Raw genomic sequence first — 18,823 nt, 5'->3', positions numbered from 1 at the left:
TCTATTTATAGGGGGAGCAGAGAAGGTTCTGGAAAAAAGGGAGGAGCATGGGACTGACAGGAGTTACATCCAATTAGGGAGACACAGAAGAGGAGTTACATAACATGGGGACTCTGCACTGCCGCAGATTTTAACCAATAGGAAAATAAGGAATAAACATGAGGGAGAGAACATTATGGAATTCAATAAAAATAGGGGGGTACAACAGATTTGAACATATATTAACAACAATTATTAACTTCTTCTAGTCAAACAGTCTCTGTGTTAGTAATGTTGTATTGGATCAGTTCACAACATGTTTTCTTCCTCTGCAGCCTCAGTCAGGTTATCCTGTAATTGCTGTTTCCACATTCGAAACTTCCCCTTTTCGCAGTAGATATCTTCCACTATAATGGTCAGGCATGCCAAAACCAAGAGTTTTATCCAGATTATGTCCCTGACTGATAAGCATCTGCTTTGATTTTCATTATATGTGTAGTCTTTGGAGAGTCCTTGCATGAACAGTAGCACTGGGGGAGTAGACAGCAAAAGAGCAGATGTATTCAGGCTGCAGAAATGTGAAGTAATATACAGCAGCAAATAAAGTGTTGCTCTGCAAATATATATGTACCTTCAACTCACGTCAGTGGAAGTTTATGAGACGTTATTCTAGCTGGCACTCCTGCCATGTAAACAATGCCTAATTTATCTGACATTCCTTACACTGACAAACAGTTTCATAGACTACTGGAAATGCAATAATCAGACCCACCTAACTCACCCCTGTGTCTCTGTCAGCCCAGTTCTGAGTGCTAGACCTATCCAGTTTACTGTGCATATAGTGTGTTGCTCATGGCAACAAGCAGATAGACGAGGAGATGGAGAAGAATAAATTTAAATTAGGGATGCACTTGGATGCCTCAGATGGACTGACTTTTTTGAATATTAGAAATTATCTGATGAAGCTCTGAAAGGTATATATATTGTGTTTGGGTCTTATATGCAGGCAGAAGTAAATGTTACTTTAAAACTGTATTTTCACTTAAGAAACATAAAATCAATTATAGAAAATTCTATCTCAGGCTAGTGATGCATAACTCCCAGTGACATCAAAAGGAACCTCTAATTTTCAATTCTGGACTGAAATCAGATTTATTTGCTCTGCTTTCAGAGTACACACATGCAGAGATCATAATTATAGTCAAGAGGGTTGATCCAAAGTCTGCTGTCGTCCACAGCCTGTAGAACAGTTATAAAAACTTGTGTCCCTGCTGAATGAGAAAGTTGCTCTACATCACAGTTCCGTGTGAAGGATGCTGGAGGCATTCTGTTTATTAAGTAGAACTGTTTTCATGAGTTAGGAGGTAGTCGCCAATGACTCTACTGTCAGTGTGGAATTCACTGTACTGTTTAAATCTCTCACAGAGTAAATGGAACCCACAGAAAATGTCCACAAAAGAAGTTGCCATTAATGTTACAAAAAGCATCAGACAAAGTGACAGAAGGAAAACAAAGAATTGTGCCAATTAACAAAGAAAATTGCAAGTGAGGATGGATTTAACAATGCTTCACTGCACTTTAAATGTCATCTGTCACTGAAGATGTGAAGATCTCCAGATGTTCCAGGTTGAATACAGCAGGCAGCTGCTGTTGAGTGCCTTCAGAAGCAGGTCGTGTGGAAACCAGCTGCAGACACTTCAGGATCTTCAGACATCATTTATCTAAAGCAGTGGCACTACACAGACATACAACAAAATTCGTGCCATTTGTTTTTCACTAACTTCTGTGTTATCCCTTGGGTATGTCCTATTCTGCATTGCTATTAAGATCAGGCTGGATAATAAGAGGTACAGCTCATCACAATTAAAATGAACAAATGAATTGCATTTTTAGTCGTAGAGATTTTTGAGCGTGCACATTCAAACCCACGGAGTTCTTTTAAAGCACTCACTTTCAAAAAAACTCAAACCCAGACTTCTCAGAAAGTGACACACAGGTGACTTCCACTAAATCTGTTTTCAGCTATATATATTGGTTATATATAGTCAAGTCATACAGTAACCTTTTCATATATTAAACTTTCAATTACCTAGTTTTAATTTATTGTCTGTATTGACATAATTTTGGTCTTAAAAACAGTAACTTTCATGTTGACCAGCCTTACATGAAGTTCTTAGTCTTAGCTGGCAAGTAGAGCTATGGCTACTTAGTTTTTATATATGGCCCTTTAATTATGTTGAGGCTCAGACTGACTTAGAAAAACATTGTCATTAACATTACATGAAAATAACCATAATTCTTAAAGCCATATTGTAATGTCAGCTCAAAAAATTAACTTTATTTTAAGATATAATTAATTTGCTCTTCAGAAGTTATTTAATTGCATTGTAAGCATCCTGTATCACAGTACTCCATGATTATCATGAATATACATCTAAAAGGAATATAAACATTCATTGTAGTAAAGTCCAGGAATTAATTCAACATATTACTTCTCAATATAGAAATAATAATGTATATTCTCAGTGGGTTTGCATGTTTATAAGACAAAAGACTTAAATTTATTTGCCTCCCCCATAGACATATATTTATATATATATATATATACATATATTTATATATACATATATATACGTGTATATATATATATGGGTATCCTTAGAGGGCCATTTATAATAACTCTTTAAAGGTTGTTCATAGCAAATAGATAGCATTGGGAAGAAAATCCATGTATGAATGGTAAAAAGTCCTTTTCATGAGCAAACAGGTATAGATAGAATTCTGGAACTGAACCCAAATTTGTTCCATATTAGGATCATTGTAATGGCTTGCTGCTATGTGTGTGAGTACTTATTACTTTCCATGTAGTACAACAAGTCTACGCAATTGGAATTGCTTATTAATTATTCCAACAAAAAGGCAAACTGAAATCCAGAACTAGTGCAAGACTTTTGCAGACCATAGCATATTTTTAAAGGATTTACTAGCAGAGAGAGTGCAGTATAAACCTGCATGATACAGGAAAACTACAGATAGTGAATAGTGATGCTGATGCATTAAAGGGTAGAAGGGATTTAATACACTCTCCTCATGTAGTACATTACTGTTCTTATTCATTAGGCTGTAACTGAAATTATATTATTTCCCAGGTGGCTTTTTAGTTCTTAATATGCAAGCTTCCAATGACCTTAATAAAACTAAAAGTGGGTTCTGGAAATGTGTATTTATGTTTACTTTCCTTCTACTAGAGATAACCACCAGTAGAAACAAGCAATTTGTTTGTAAAATAATATACCAATCTGTGTAACTGGGGTGACAGGATCTAATCTATACTGCCTAAGACAATTTAAAGTCCTAAAAATAGGTTCCTGTCCTGGTTTTAGTAGAAGAGGCAAGCTCAAAGAATCATCTGGAGCTTTGCACTCTGGGTGGTCGTCTTGGGAGTGAAGAGTCTTATTTACAGGGTCTGTTCTTTAAGTAGCAAATGAAATATCTTCCAAATATAAAAGGCTCAAATATATAAAATAAAGTAACCATGTTTAAAGACATGGACTTTCAGATAAAGGACCTGCGGGCATTTATGTCTTCTTATGTGACAGGATTTTTGAAATGTAATTTTCTCTCCAAAGACATTATGCCACATAATTTGTTCGAAGTCCCTTGGCTGCACATGAGGATTTTTACAGGTACACTGTAACAACACGCTTTCTGCTGAAATAATTGCCAAAAGCTGGTGAATTTTTAGGATTTACCTGAGTTCAGTTTTCAAACAGAAAGGAACTTTGCCATGTTTCCATAATTCCTATACAATGTATATATAGGATTTTCCTTTGATGTTTGTATACCTGTAAAATACATCTTCTTCCACTATGTGAGAAATGGAATCACTCAAAAGAAAGTGAACATTTCCATTGACTAAAGAAGAGCAAGGATTTACAGTTACCAATTCATCATTAGGCAAATTAATCTTCTCAAAGACTCAGAGCAATTTTATCTTGCATTATTCCTTCAACTTCTCCCTTATACTTCCTTAATGTATTTCAGAATTTCAGCATTACTGCAGGACATTGACTGGAAGACACAGAATTTTACTATGTGACTGAAATGATTTTGTACTGAAAAAATAGGAAAATATAATTATTGTGCAAGCAATATATGAATACTGGGTTAAACATGCATTCTTGTTAGTTAAATGACTGAGATTGCATAAAAAACAGAAAACAGGTATTTTTGATCTTCCTAGTATGTTCATATACATAGATATTCATATGTGCATGTCTCTGCATGAGTACATTGTAATGTCTGTAGTGTGTACTTCTGCAGTTCAGGCACATTTTTTTGAGAACCTTTAATTTCTGTTTTAAATTCCGATGCTCAAGTGTGAAATATTTTAATGTTTGAACTGAAATCTGTTCTACATGCCTTATGAAAAGAATGAGTTATATAATTTGTGCACAGAAATGGTATTTGAAAAAAGCAGGCTTAGTTTTTTATTTGCAAATAATATGTCTAAATTCAAATTAGACTAATGGGAACATTTTTGTACTCTCATTTTAGCTGCATATTATTGAAGATTGACCTTGAACTTGAAAATGAAAATAAACAAAATTTTTAAAGTGTCTGTTTATTGCTTCACTCATTTCACATTCCTGTGGTTGTGATTAATTTATCTTCCAGACCTGATATCAAAGACTGCAAAGGTATAACGAATGGTTCCCACCTCCTCAGGGAATCACAATATTTCTGTATCTGATGTCCTCATGTTGTGACTCATGGCCTGTGTGGTCATATCAAAGAAGGTAAAATACATGTATTCCCCATAAGAAATCAGTATATTTGCCAAGAAGGGCTTGTGAGGTCAAAATGCAGTTGTACCTCTGTAATTACAGATTGAGAGTTTGTGGTTGCTGTCATAGCTAAAGTGGAAGACTCTGGGAATCTGAGACATTTTCTCTAGTAAGATATCATAAGGCAACTATGAGGCAAATAGAATACATAAAAAAAAATGTTCTTTACTCCTGCCTGAACCGGAAAGCACGGGGTAGAAAAGCAGCTACAGTGTTGTTTGACCCGTGCCATAGAAATAAACTCATAACTTTTACACACAGCACTTTTTTTTTTTTTTTCCCAAAATTGCGGTAAATTTACATGATATTTTTCCTTAGTGCCAGAAAGGCTCTTGCTGAAATACCATCCTCATCCTAATTGCCTATGCCCTGGGTGTTACCTGACAAGTAGCTTGTTTCTTTGATTCCTGGCCAGGATGCTGACACAGGAACTGGTTTGTTTCCTGTGGAAAAGGAAGAATAGTATCAAAGGAATGGCTTTCAGATGTGCCAAAAGAAAAAGGATCTGGGGACATGAGGAAGCCACAGTCCCTCAGTCAGGCATGTAAGAGCCCATGGGAACCCTGCAAATGGGACGATTCCAGGGTCAGACTGTGCCTTAGAAGCAGAACCCTTGTTGGTGCAAGAAGTGACTGGCAGGGTGGGGAGAGGGGGCCTTGTTCCAAGTGAAGCTCCCAAAGCTTAGGTTTAATGGTCTCGGTTTCTCTCTGCCTCTGGGAGAGGTGAGGTAGCATTTCTAAAATTAGTGCTTGGGAGGTGCTACATGGGCTACAACAATGTGTACACAGTGAGTCCACAGTAGGTTTTCATTTCACAGTGAGGCAAATATTTTGAAGAACTTGATACACTGCAATGTTTCAAAACTAAACCTTCAGAGTCCTCAGGCCAAGCATCCCCTGTTGTACTGGTGCCTTCCCAGGTGCCTCCTTTCCAGATCGTCTCAGTGAAGCATGTGAAAAAGGTACCAGCAATAAATAAGATGTGGTGGTCTAAGAAGAAGGGATGCCAGATCTCATTCTGTCCTGTTATCACCCTCATGTTTTCAAGTCCTCCAGTCTGATTTTCAGACTTTTCTTCAGGTAGCCTATGCATAATAACCAGAGTTAAAAGCTGTTCTCCTGCCCATCAGTAAACTAATGGCAAAGTTGGATCATTAATATAAGATAAAAAGTTAGCTCGTTCACTAGAAAAGCCATTTGTTGACATATGCTACTTGAAATAAAATCCAAGTTTATTTGCAACAGCTCCTTGCATAGAAGAACTCAACAAACACTAAAATCTAGGAAATACTGTAATCTTACTGATAGAAGGATGTTGATAAGCAAGAAGGAAGAAGGCACACTACAACAGCTTTGCTTTCTAGAGGATTCAATATCATTTAAGTCTTGAGTGCAAAAAACTGGGATGCTGCTATAAATCTCTCAAGACTGTTTAAAACAAGTAGTTTTAGGCTACTGGAGGTACCTGCTTAGGGAAAAAATAAGATTGAGGGAGAAAGAAAGAGAGTGGTGTCACAGGCCAGGACTGAGCCATGCTTCCAGTTGTATTAATTAGCCTTGCCTGCACACTCTTGCATTATAGTCAGTATTACTCAGCTTTAATTTAGTTTCCATTAACCTTTGCAAAACACGCACATGTTTGGATATAGGGAAATATGTCATGGGTATTACTGCATCGAGAGAAAGAACAGTTTGCTCCCAGCAAAAAAAGTGCTTAAGAAAAGGCACCATATCTAAGCAGCAGCCTGTTCTTTATCAGCTATGAGGAACTGTCAAATACAAAAGGCATGAAAATATTTATAGTCTTCTATATCTGATTTTACAAGGAAATTAAACTATTGGGCTTGTTCATGCAAGGCAGATAGAACTTTCCAGGTCACATATAGTAAGTGGCTTAATGTTCAGTTTGCCTGACTAAAGGGCTGAAGGGTGATTTGAACCTAAAATGTTGGATCCTGTGGCTTGTCCATGTCTTTAAAATAGACCTTCTGCAGTGCAGTGGCATTTCCTTTGCCCTCAGATTAGTCCTCCTGAACAGTTTTTCTACTTCAGACTACTAATATGACATAATTTTTCAGCACGTTATTAGATACATTACTATATTATTGAGAGCATAATTTTACCAATTCAGACATGGACCCTGAGAAGCTTAAGTTTGTGATCACAGTTGCTGCCAAGTTCAGGAGCAAAGTTAGTTCTCATTAATTCACTGAGCAGCCACAACTCCACCCAAGTAGCATCATCACCTTTGGGAACTGTTGGGATGTAGGGAGTTCAATATTAATGGCCACACATCGTGTTCTATGCAAATGATATTCATTATTCATGTTTCCAATTCAAAAGCATCTTTCAGATGAACTAACATTTAAAATCATTGTGGAGGCAACCATTTTACACCTACTCCTGGAATGCAGTAGTTTACTAATCTAGCTGGGATTTCACACCTGATAAGGATTTTCTGTCCCTTGATCACGCCTGGTATCATGGCAATCTTTTGACAATTTAGAAGATTAATTAACAAATACAACAGAATAACTTCCAGAATATATACTGGGCCACATTTTCCACCAGGAAATTGCTGTCATCATTGCTGTTTATCTGCCTGTCTGCTGTCTTTTCTTACAATGTATTAATTACTTGCATCTGTGGTAAGAAAGTAGCTTCTTATGGCTGCACTATACAGATATTTTTCAGTTCTGTCTAATAAGGTCTCACTGGTATTTCATGTTACAAATGCATATTTATCGTGGGGTGAATTTCTGCTGCCGAATCCCTTAGCTCCAATATTTGCTCCTGGATCCTAGTCCCAGACCATCTGTTCTGCACACATGGCACATGTGTGTGTTCACTCCTGGTGAACACAAGAACAAAACAACCGGTTCCCTCTATGATAAAATCGGGCTGGCCCAGGAGCTTCTCTTTGCAGACAGCACCATTTTTGTCGTGTCTCTGCCCTCTGCCCTATGGAGACCGGAGACCAGTACCACCCCACCAGCATCCCAGAACACCATGGACATGGATGCCTTTGTGTTATGCCCCAGGGTACGTCTCACAAAGCAGTGGCATCCTGTTATAAACAGCTTCTGTGACTGGTACCACCCCACCAGCATCCCAGAACACCATGGACATGGATGCCTTTGTGTTATGCCCCAGGGTACGTCTCACAAAGCAGTGGCATCCTGTTATAAACAGCTTCTGTGATCTGCAGAGCAATCCTTTAAGTGCTCTGGGGAAGGTGTTGTCACACATTGTGAAAGCCATTTCTTATCAGCTCCTCCTTTCCAGCTTCCTGAGGAATACCACCTAGGCAGCCTAACAGCAGCCCAAACCCCCAGATTTTATGTATCCATCCTCCTCCAGACAGAAGCAAACATTCCTCATTCCGCCCCTGGCTCAGCCCTCCTGGAACCTACCATGGTTACCCCTTTCACTGCAATGCACCACTATTTCCACATTTCTGGCCTTCTACATGCCGGCTGCTGTCCCCTCAGTTACACCAGGCACTGTGCTCAAGTTACAAGTACTTCTCCACTGCATTGGAAGCTACAGTCTGGGTAAAGGAAGTTGTTACCTTGTGTCTTTACTGCAGGCTCGGGCTGTTCACAAAAATGCCCCTGGGCTCCAGGAAGGGTTGTCTGTATTGGTGGCTGTACCGAAGTGTAGCTGCCAGAGCTCCAGGACAGTCAGTACAATTTACAGGGGTTAAAGAAACACGTTATTATATGCACAGCCAAGAATTTATTATTAGTCTAATAAAAATGCTATCAGTCTGGTTATACAGCAATTTACTAATACGGATGGTCCAAATTGTCCAGTTATTACAACCTATTCCCAGGAAGGAGACCCACTGCTCAGCACCCACCCCACTGTCTGGGGCTGTCCTCATCCTGCTTGGCTTCTCTGTGCACTTGGGACACAACTTGCAGAAACAAACCCCAAAACTCACAAAGAGTATTGAAGAAGGTATGTTTATTTACAGTGCCGGGTGCACGGGGAGTAATCTCACCAAATATGCACACCTATTGCCTTTGTTCAGCCTTTTTTATGTGACACAATGTTACATATGCCTTAGTTGTGTTACATATACATTAGTAGTGTTACATATGCATTAGCTGTGTCAGCAAATTCCTGAAAATTGGGAGGGGAAATCAGTAACATACACCACACCTATAACTCTGCCTCGGAATGCCCCTTGGCGTTTTTATGTTTTCCAACACATCTGCTAACTTGCTCCTTCCTCCTTGGTTGCAATTCCATGATTTGTCTGAATTTGCTATATACAGCATATTTTACTTATTTTGGAGGCTCATTGTTCTCTTTTTTTATCCCTAAAACAGGTTTAATCCAAACCACAGGGTTGTTCTTCTCTAGTGGCTGATAACTGACCATGTGTGACCTGTGCTTACAGTCTTGGCATCTTTAATACCCGTCTGCACTTGGACCTTGAAGGCCTCTAACTCTTACCCTGCTACAATCCTGTTTCCCTTCAACCACTATAAAGTTGTAGCCTTCTGATCACCTAATGAATGTTTTATCAGCACAACCTAGTTGCATACACACTCTTGCTTTAGAGTCTACTCTGTCACTTTCCAACTAGAACAACCCAGCAGAAGACACACAAACAGACACAGGCGAAATACTCCATATCTACTAGTTGTAGTAATATCACTGGTAAGTCACCAACTTACAAACACACTCAGTACACTTAAGGAGAAACAATCTGGATTATGGCTTCAAAAACTTCCATCATGATCAGCAATAAATCAGCAGTCTTAAGGGTGATGAGGTTTCAGAGCACTGTTCTCTGCCATGGGCTTCTGCCAGCCACCTCCATCAACTGTTGGAGATGCTCCCCCATACAAGAACTTGGTATCCAACCCTGATCATCCCAGATGGCCCTAGCACATCTTGGTCCCATCAGCAACACCATTATCCTGGTCATTTGCCATACTTGGGCAGGAAAGTGCCATACACAGCACACCAGAAAAGGGCAGGGGTGAGCTGGTGGAAAGCCTGCTGGATGCAGACCAAGCAAGCTCCATGGCTATGCAGTGTGGATGCAGCTTGCCTTCTCTAGAAGGGATTTTGAAGCATTTTGAAGATAAGCTACAATGGGGCTGATGCCTTCTGAAGTATAGCTGCCAGCTGCCCATGACTGAACTTGGATCTGGACAGAATTTGGACTAAGGAGAGTTCATATGATACTACTCACATGAAAGGCAAAGTTTTTCATTTATCTCCACCCCTATAAATTTCTAAAGTCTGAGATGCTTTTAATTGTATGCCTGGGAAAATCAATAATTTAATCCTTCCAGAACTGACCATGTGTTACCCCTTTTTAATCGAAGTACACAATTCACATTAATTTGATTTAGGAGGACATTTTGATGACAGATCCAGATATATCTGAAGTAGTCCTATTTATTTATAATCAGCATAAAAAGTCAGGTTGTAAGCAAAGGGAGATAATTTCTCAAATGTCTCCAAGCACTTCTGTGACCAACAATTGCTGAAAAGTTTTGTCTCAGCTCTTTCTCCCAGCCATGTCAGCACTGTTTCCCTGACTCAATGCCCTTCAAGTTAAGCATATTTCATGAAGGAAGCAAGTGATCCACACTCACTCTGTCCTCCATGGAAGATTCTGCAGTGATTCAAATTTGGCTTTTTCATGTATCAGAGAACCTTTCACTGGTGGTTTAAGCCCAGGAGTTACATTGCAAAGCAACGAGAAGTTACCTTAGAGATGGTCAGTCACCCTCAGTCAGGTGGGGTGTCAATCATTCAAAATCAAGGAATGGTAATTTCTCAAATGCATTTGGTTACTTGTGATTATTCACTCAGATTAACAGAGAAATCTTTCCTACTGTCTCAAGCACATTGTGTCCTGCAAGTCCACTGTCATAGGTGTTAATAACTGAAGGCTTTTATTTTGCATGCTTTTGAGGCAGCTGGAAGGCTGCTCTCCAAGAGGAGATACTGTCGGTTCTTATCCACCACATTTATCATCACTTTATGGACCTCTCCATTTGTAAATTTATGATCTTTTCTTATTAGCTCAGGATATCCTCTTTCACATCTGCTCAGTTCTTTGAACTGTTCCTCATCAAATTCAAATGGGGTTTATCCCACATACTTGAACAGTCAGTGCTACCAAATTCTTAGATATATTCCTGTCTTTTCAAAAAATCTGTTGGAGATTTGCTTGACCAAGCCCAGATGACCACTTTTTTGACATGAGTAGTACAATGAAATATATCTTGACACGGCTTTTAGACTGCCCATCTGACTCTTAGAAGAGTAATAGCACCTTCCATCCCTGCTGGCATGGATGTCTTTGAGGTCAAAAGAAATAATGATTTCCTTCTTCACATGACAGACAAGTTCAAGCTTTGCTTAGTCATACCAGTGCAATTTAGTATAAATTGTTTCTACTCTATGATTTTCTTCCATATATCTAAAATCACAGTTTAAAACTCAGTGGGGATAGGTTTGTGTGACATCTTTCTTCCTCTATTAACCATTTCAGTTGGACCTACCAAAGGTAAGTTTTGATTCAAGTGACACTAATTTTCACTTCTAAGACCATTGCATAGCACGTTGTCTACTTTGTTAACATAAAGGCTTTAAAATGACTGTGTGTTGCACATTCTCATTAATCCTTTTATATGAGCAATGTGATATAAGGTGACTTAACTGGGGGCAAAAATCAGTGTTTGTATTTTTGTTTATATAATTTATGCAATATAAAAATTAATTTTATATAATTTATACAATATAAAAAATTACTTTTGTGTGTTCACAAGTGAAAACAGCTTCTTTCTTCATTAAGTCAACATGTATTATGCTGCTGCTGTTCTGCCACAATAGTCCATAATCCAGAAGAAACCGTGCCGCTTTACCACAAATTACTATGAAAGTAGAAAGCTCCAGTAATGGCTTAATTTTCTTCCCTTTTTATTGCTTTCAAATTCAGAAACAGCTTAAAACCAGCACTTGAACTGACACAGCTAGTGCTCCTGAATATAAAGCAACTTTAGATTCTTCCAAATTTGAGAATTTGTTCCTTCATTCAACAGCTTCACTAACACAGTTCTCGTAGGGCTCAAACAAAAGCTTAGCTGAATCATTCACTTTACTCCCAGGAGAGTAGAAACCTTGTATTTGCTAGTGGCTGAAGAAAAAACACAACACAATTGGCAGAGATGCAGAAACTTTTATAGCTTGCCAGAAAAGGCACACAGAGAAAAATGGAACAAGGAAAACATATGGATTATGGAATTATGGAACTATGAAATTATCTCAATCCATTGGATTAAATCCTAATGCTTATTATATCTGTGTAAAATTAATACATTAAAATTTTGGATATGATAACAGAACTTGTTTTTTGTCTTCTATTAAAATTTAGTATCTGTTTTAGTATAAATTACTCCACAACACTTGCTTAAACACCTTCATTTGGGTTTTTCAAAGGAAGTTGAATTAATTTGGTGCAAAATACAATCATGCATGTGTTAGGATAATGCAAGTGCAAAGAGAAGAATAGAAACAAAACACTGTCTTTGTTATTTATTTTCATTCCCTTTGTGCAGGAGCAAATAACTGCTTGAGTGGTGAAGAGTGAAGTTCCTAGATACTTATGTGAGCTGTTATGACATTTGATGCACAAAGAAGAGACAGTACAGTTGGATTTATGAAGGATTTATGAATCCAAGGGTCAAACTGACAAATCTTAGTTACATTATTCCAATTGCATTTCCAGCAGAAATCGAGTTGGTTGAGTTAAACTGATTTTTATCTTATCTAGTCTATCCATTTTGTTTTCCTGATATTTTAAAAAGGTCCCATGAGGTGCATTACAGTACCTTTGGTATGGAATTTCCTTCTTTTTTTGACCTCTGTAAACAGGGGTGCCATTTGCCATCCCTGGATGTCTCTGTTCCCTTATTTAGAGACTTGGATGGATTTGCTGGCCTCTCTCTTAAGTGCTGTCAGTATCCTTAGGTCTGGAACAGCTCCCAGCCATGATCAGCCTCTCCATCTAAATGCCCAGTAGACCTATGGCCTCTACTGTTGTGCTGGGATAGTTTTGCTTATCTTCACTTTTCACCATGAAAGTTATCAGTTCCACAGCATGTTACCACTGCAAATGTTGGACCAGACTTACAGCCTTGTTCCAAACTTATCACTATATACAACCATGAAAAAGAGTGTCCCAAGAGAATGTGTACTTGCTGCATATTCCCAGCTGAACCTTTCAGATGACTCTTAGACTGCCTGAAAGTTTGAGTAAAGGATCATCAGTGCATGGGGTGACAGCTAGTGGCACAGGGTGACTCGCAGTGGTCTTTTGTGCCCAGAAGGCCCAGCAGAGGTAGAATGCAACTTACAGCAGTGAAGTACTAAAATTAAAGCCCTGAGTCAGACTTGCAAAACAGTCAAACCTGATAATGAACACTTAGCCATTGCTAAGTCATTGTCCTTTGCTACTGGGAGGCTCTGAGCTGTGTTCTGTTACAGCACAAGGGCATCACGCCATGTACATCAGTGTCTGTGTGGAAGGAGACATGGACATCTCTGTCATTCAAGGACAGTTTGGGTCCTCTGAGGACAAACACAAACAATGGTGATTAGGCTTCTGTTGGCAATGAAAGCCAGAGAAGTTTCCCATGAACCCCAAGTGTCTTTTTATCTCACAGAAGCTCTCCAGGATTCAGGAGCTGATGGTATGAGTGCTTTCCACCTTCCCTTTGTAAGAGGGAATGCTTTATGGATATTTCTCAGCTAAATTCCCAGTTTGCAAAGGAAGACCACAGGCCTTGAAAACCCAGTGCTGTGAGAAGGGTGGGTTAGGATTTCTGTCACAGACAGGCATAAATCCCACATAGCATCAAAGGCTTCCCTTTTGTTGTTGCTTATATGCCACATATTTGCTTTGCTTTGCCATTTTGGATGCTTTGTAAGATCCCTCCCATCCCGAACCAGCAAATAAACTCTTACCCAGCCTCCTGTCCACCCTGCTCAGAGAATCAAAGAGCCTCCTGGCCTTTCTCCTCTGCTTCTCATCCCTCTGCTTGGAATAATCCTGTCCCTCTGTCCCTTCCCCCTTGTATTCTGGCCTTCCTTACCTATTTAAAGCTTTGCTTTTTGTGTTTTGTCCTCCTCTTTCCCATTCAAGTTGAACACATGCAGTTACATGGCAGAAAGTCCAAGAAAGAAAATGAAGGCACAAACATGAAACCAGGACACTTTGTACAAAAATCATCGAAGCATACATAATGGAGTGGTGATTAGCCCCTTCTCTGCCTCCTCCTCTCTTGTCTCAAATCATCTGTCAGTCATAGTTGATGATATTTGTGAATTATTGAAACTCTGCTATGCCAGGTGGGAAGACAAATTTGAATGTTAACTAGATGTAATCAAAAAAATGCATTTTTGTGCTCAGACTCAATCCCTTGCTAATGAAGCAATTTTTTCTGTTTGTGACCTACTGAGATTACTACCGACACATCCTAAAACTTTTCCTTTCTCATTCATTATTGGCTTTGTCTGTTTCGATTTTTTTGTCTGACAGTATTCCACATTCTCCATCCCTGGAGGTGTTCAAGTCCAGGTTGGGTGGGGGTCTGAGCAACCTGGTCTAGTGGAAGGTGTCTCTGTCCATGGCAGAAGGGTTGGAACTAGATGGTCTTCAAGGACTCCTTCTAACCCAAACCATTCTATGATTCTATGATTTTATTTTTATGCCATAATTTGTATTTGAGATGCTTTCACTCTCACAGAGTTGGCTCCATAATCTGACTACAAATTCCTGAATGGAAAGGCTTCATTTCCAGACATTGACTGGTGATATAATGGTTGATCTTAAACAGCAAGGATAAAAAGACACGGAAGAAGACTAAGAAAATGAGGTTCATATAATTTGGAAGTCTTAACAGTGGTCAGCACTATCTCCCAGAACATGGTATAACTGGTTCCAGAAGCATATATTGCAAATCCTAGTTTAAAACAGTAGAGCTGACACAAATCCTGGAGTTCAGCAGATTTTATTAACCTGAGAAGTGAGTTCTTATGTGGTTACATTTACTGTAAGATGTAAAGTGTGACTCATTTTTGTATTCTGCATTGATCCTGGGCAAAACTGCATGTCTCAGCTGAAAACATATTTAGTATTCTGCATGATGCTTCCATTTGTAATAGCTCAGGAGCACCCATGAAGAGGCTTAGAAAAAGCATTATTATCATAAACAGTGACCAAAAAAAAAAAAAAAAGACAGAAAACAACTTGCTCTATTTGTAGAGATAATGGATACAGTGATCATGACACTTTGTAATTAATTTCTCACTCTTAACAATAACTTTACTCCATGGGCTTTAAAAGAAATGCTATTAAAGAAATTGCGAAGCAAAGAAAACAAAAAATTTGTGCTTCCTTTCTGAACTTCTTCCTTCTCATTTTAGCAAACAGTGAACATGCCACTCCAGAAATCCCACGAGGAGAAGGTGTTGGGAGGATGTACTTACAGACAGATCTGGGTTTTTTGGTACAAGGTACTCTGTTATGTAGTTCCCCAGAACTTGGGAAGTCCATGCAGCACAGGATTGTTATGATGGGAAGAGAGTATGCATTAGCTGGGTATGGGATGGGTGTAATTACTAATACACAAGAACAGTGCTGTGAATGCTCGTTGGTCTGCCTTTAACAGGTTGACATGAACCACCTCATAGTCGTTAGTGCCTGAGCTTCCAAAACTAATGTTTTCTTGTGTCCCCAGAATCCTCATGTTTCAATAAGTATCTTGAATTACCAACTTAAAAAACTAGTATTTGAAATGTATGTGAAGTCAATACTTCTTTGCTAATTGCACATAGTATTAACAAGGACGGTTCAACTCAAGTTAATGCATCAATGTTTTGGAGGGAGCAAAAAGTAAAGCTACAGCAGACCTCATCAAGCCAGGACTTTCTGTTTTGCTGTCAGCATCAACTACACCTTGTCTGTCCACTCTAATAGAGTGCTTGGTTTGTACCAGTGTTTTCCACAGGAAATGACTCATGCCCCAAAACACAGATTTCCTTTCCCCCAGCCTTTGTGACATCGTCTAAAGTAAGTACCACTCCAGCCACAGAAATGAGGAGATAAGAGGGGCTCTGTCAAGAAGAACACTCGCTGTTGCTGCTACTGTTACTCTCACCCAAGCAGACAGGCTGCAGATTTATCAGAAGTGAAGGCAGCTACTAAAAGTCCACAAAGAATGACAATTGTTAGGACAGTTTACCCTTTACAAGTGTATTTCCTTTGTAGTTTACATTGTGCTTAATATCCAAGGCTAGGTGAGGTAACCTGTTGGGAAAGAAATACTATTAACATAATCACCATTTTAATTAAGTGATGCTGTGAAGGCACAGTGCTATCATTTACAGACAAATGAAAGATGAGATCCTTCTAGCATAAAAGAATCAACATCTTATGTGTGGGTGCCACAACCCACACAGCCACAATATTTTGAAGGACTAAAGTCTAAACAGGTCATACTTTGTTCAGGGAAGAAGATGACATGGGTTCCAAGAACCCAGTAATGCCGTTAGCACAAGGCATCGCATCAACATTCTGGCTTTCTCAATATGATTCCTTCTCCAGGCTTCATTGCTGTAGTGGGTTGAGGTGGGTGGGTTACAGTTTAAAGGTTTTATGGAAAAAATGTATTAGAAACAAGGTTTAAGCTGACACAGCTGCATAAAACTGGAGAAGTACTCAGAAGGAATTAACTCATAAATGACTGGATTTTCTAAATACCTAGGAAATGACTGTAACACATCTGTGTGTTCTTTCTTGTGGGTTAATATATTCAATTAAATGGTAGAGTTTTGACTTCGGAAAAACATTCTGTTTACAAACTGATTGTTTTCCCTAACTATTACTGTAAAGTAAAAAGTATAAATTATAACACTGTTTAGTCTAGTTTCTTTCATTTCCAAAATGCACTTGAGAAAAAGTCAAGAATTACACTTTTCAATTTTAAGCCTCACAATAGGATTTATTGGTGCCATCTACTGGCTATTTAGTCCTCTTAAATTTCAACAAATTATGAATAATGTGTTTTAAATGCAGAATAATAAGAACTTTATGAGCCTTACAACTGAATCAGCCAATATCAAACCATGTAATTGGAAAATCTGTAATATTTAAATTACATTAAGTCAAACTTTGGCACAATGTTCCAACAGTGTAACTCAGTTACAAAGCTTTCAGATGTGCCAAGAGGAGAAAGCTTGAGGCAGTGTACAACTGCTTGTATACAGACTCCAAGCACTAAAGCCACAGATATACTCCTCATGTCTCAGAGGAAGGCTTCCTCCTGACAACTGCCAACCATTTCAGATCCCTCCTTCCTAGTGTATGAATATGTGGGGCACTAGCATGTTCAGGCAGCAGGTAAACATGGTCATATTGCTGTTTGCCTTTGCTGGAGGGATGTCCCCACAAAAATTTGAACGAAAAAATGGTGCTTCAACTTGTAGCCCAGGCAAGCTGTGAATGTTTCTGCTGAGAATGGGTTTAAGCTAGCTGGAGGGAGCATGGGCATGGAGGGGATGGCACACGGCCTGTTCCACCACACCCATTGCAAGGGTGGTATGAGCAAGCAGAGCTTGGAAGGGACCTGCTGTCCAGCACTGCTGAATCCCCTTCTGCTATATTTGTTCAAAGACATCTGAAGATGACCTAGGCTTTAAATCACTTAAACTCATTGTAATAAAAATTGCTAAATATTGAAGCAGTGCCAGGGAAAGATCAGTACATTAACATTACATTAACTGAGATGTTTACAATATCTCCAGTGACAGGTGAGAAAAGTACTTACACATCCAAGTAGTTGCATCCCTAATGAGCAATATATTTGAGCACATGCTTAAAATACTTAATCATACTTAAAAGTGCTTTGCTAGATACCAGTGAGAGTGCTCACATTCCCCACTCTCATTAGTCAAGACTTTAACAGAGCCAGAACCAAATGTATTTAGATTATGACTCTGAGAACCAACCTCTGGAATAACTTGCCTAGCAACTAGGTTGTAAGCAAAGAAAGTATATTAATAGTGTGCTTCCTTTTCTCTGTCTTTTCCCATCATCTAACAAAACCATGAAAGTCTTTAGGAAGGAAAAGAATGTTACTTAGCCATATCTGTTTTTCAGAGATTTATGTAAGAAAGCGCTTTCTGATGGAACAAACTAAGCCTTCACCTTATATAATGACATATTTATATGGTACTAGTAGAGCTCACAGCTAAGGCTGCAAAACTCCGCACAAGACCCTATTTTCAGGTGCTTGTTACTTTGACAGACTATCTTTGACAAATTTCTGTCGTTTGACTGAAATTTGCACACCTTGGATTTTTGTCTGGTTGTTTCACCAAAATTTCATATTAAGTTTTCTTTAAAATCATGCAAGACATACAGGTTTTCCCATATTAAAATTATAACAGAAGCTTGTCTGAGAATCTTTCAACGCTACATACTGGGAAGCAGAGACTTTTCCTTTGGTATAGATACCCTTGGTATAGATCCCTACATAGTTGTGCTGCCATTTCCATGAAATGGAAATGGCATGGAAATTGACTTAGTCAATGGAACAAGAAAGGAAAGAGAGTTCATTTGAAATTTGCTGGAGTGTGAATCTGCACTGAACATGTTTTGTTCCTGCAAGTTTTCAGTGTGTCTGATGGTGATCCCAGAGCTGAGAGCAACTCTGCAACTTTATCAAGGGCTGAGCAAGATCTTGAAGAGCTTCTGCAGAAGTGGAGCAGGGAGACTTCCCGTTGCACAGTCCTGGTGCTCTCACTGCCAGACCCCTGGAGCTCCTGAAAAGAAAAATGCAATATTTCTAGGATGGGAAGAGCTGCAAATTTAATTCCAGCTATCAAGTTACTCCATTTGCTCAAATGGCAGGGCTATGTGGATCTGCAGCAGGTAGGCATAATCCTCCTCATGATTCATAG

General features: G+C 38.9%; 1 protein-coding gene across 2 annotated transcripts in view; it reads left to right on the top strand.

The window, feature by feature from the left end:
• The window catches only part of BAALC (BAALC binder of MAP3K1 and KLF4), a 33,934-nt gene extending 21,775 nt beyond the window's left edge, over positions 1–12,159 (top strand). Inside the window, exons 3-4 of one of the 2 annotated variants that reach the window (XM_032676686.1) lie at positions 1,405–1,524; positions 9,163–12,159. In XM_032676686.1, the coding sequence (XP_032532577.1) occupies positions 1,405–1,509 (105 nt within the window). In that variant the 3' untranslated portion in view covers positions 1,510–1,524; positions 9,163–12,159. Of the gene's footprint in view, positions 1–1,404; positions 2,041–9,162 lie in introns of those variants that run through there. The other variant, XM_032676607.1, reaches the window with a different exon arrangement.
• The last annotated feature ends 6,664 nt before the right edge of the window (positions 12,160–18,823 follow it).

Source organism: Chiroxiphia lanceolata, chromosome 1 (assembly GCF_009829145.1).
Source record: "Chiroxiphia lanceolata isolate bChiLan1 chromosome 1, bChiLan1.pri, whole genome shotgun sequence".
Lineage (NCBI taxonomy): Eukaryota > Metazoa > Chordata > Aves > Passeriformes > Pipridae > Chiroxiphia > Chiroxiphia lanceolata.
The sequence above is the reverse complement of the archived record's forward strand: the minus strand, read 5'-3'. Positions and strand labels throughout refer to the sequence as shown.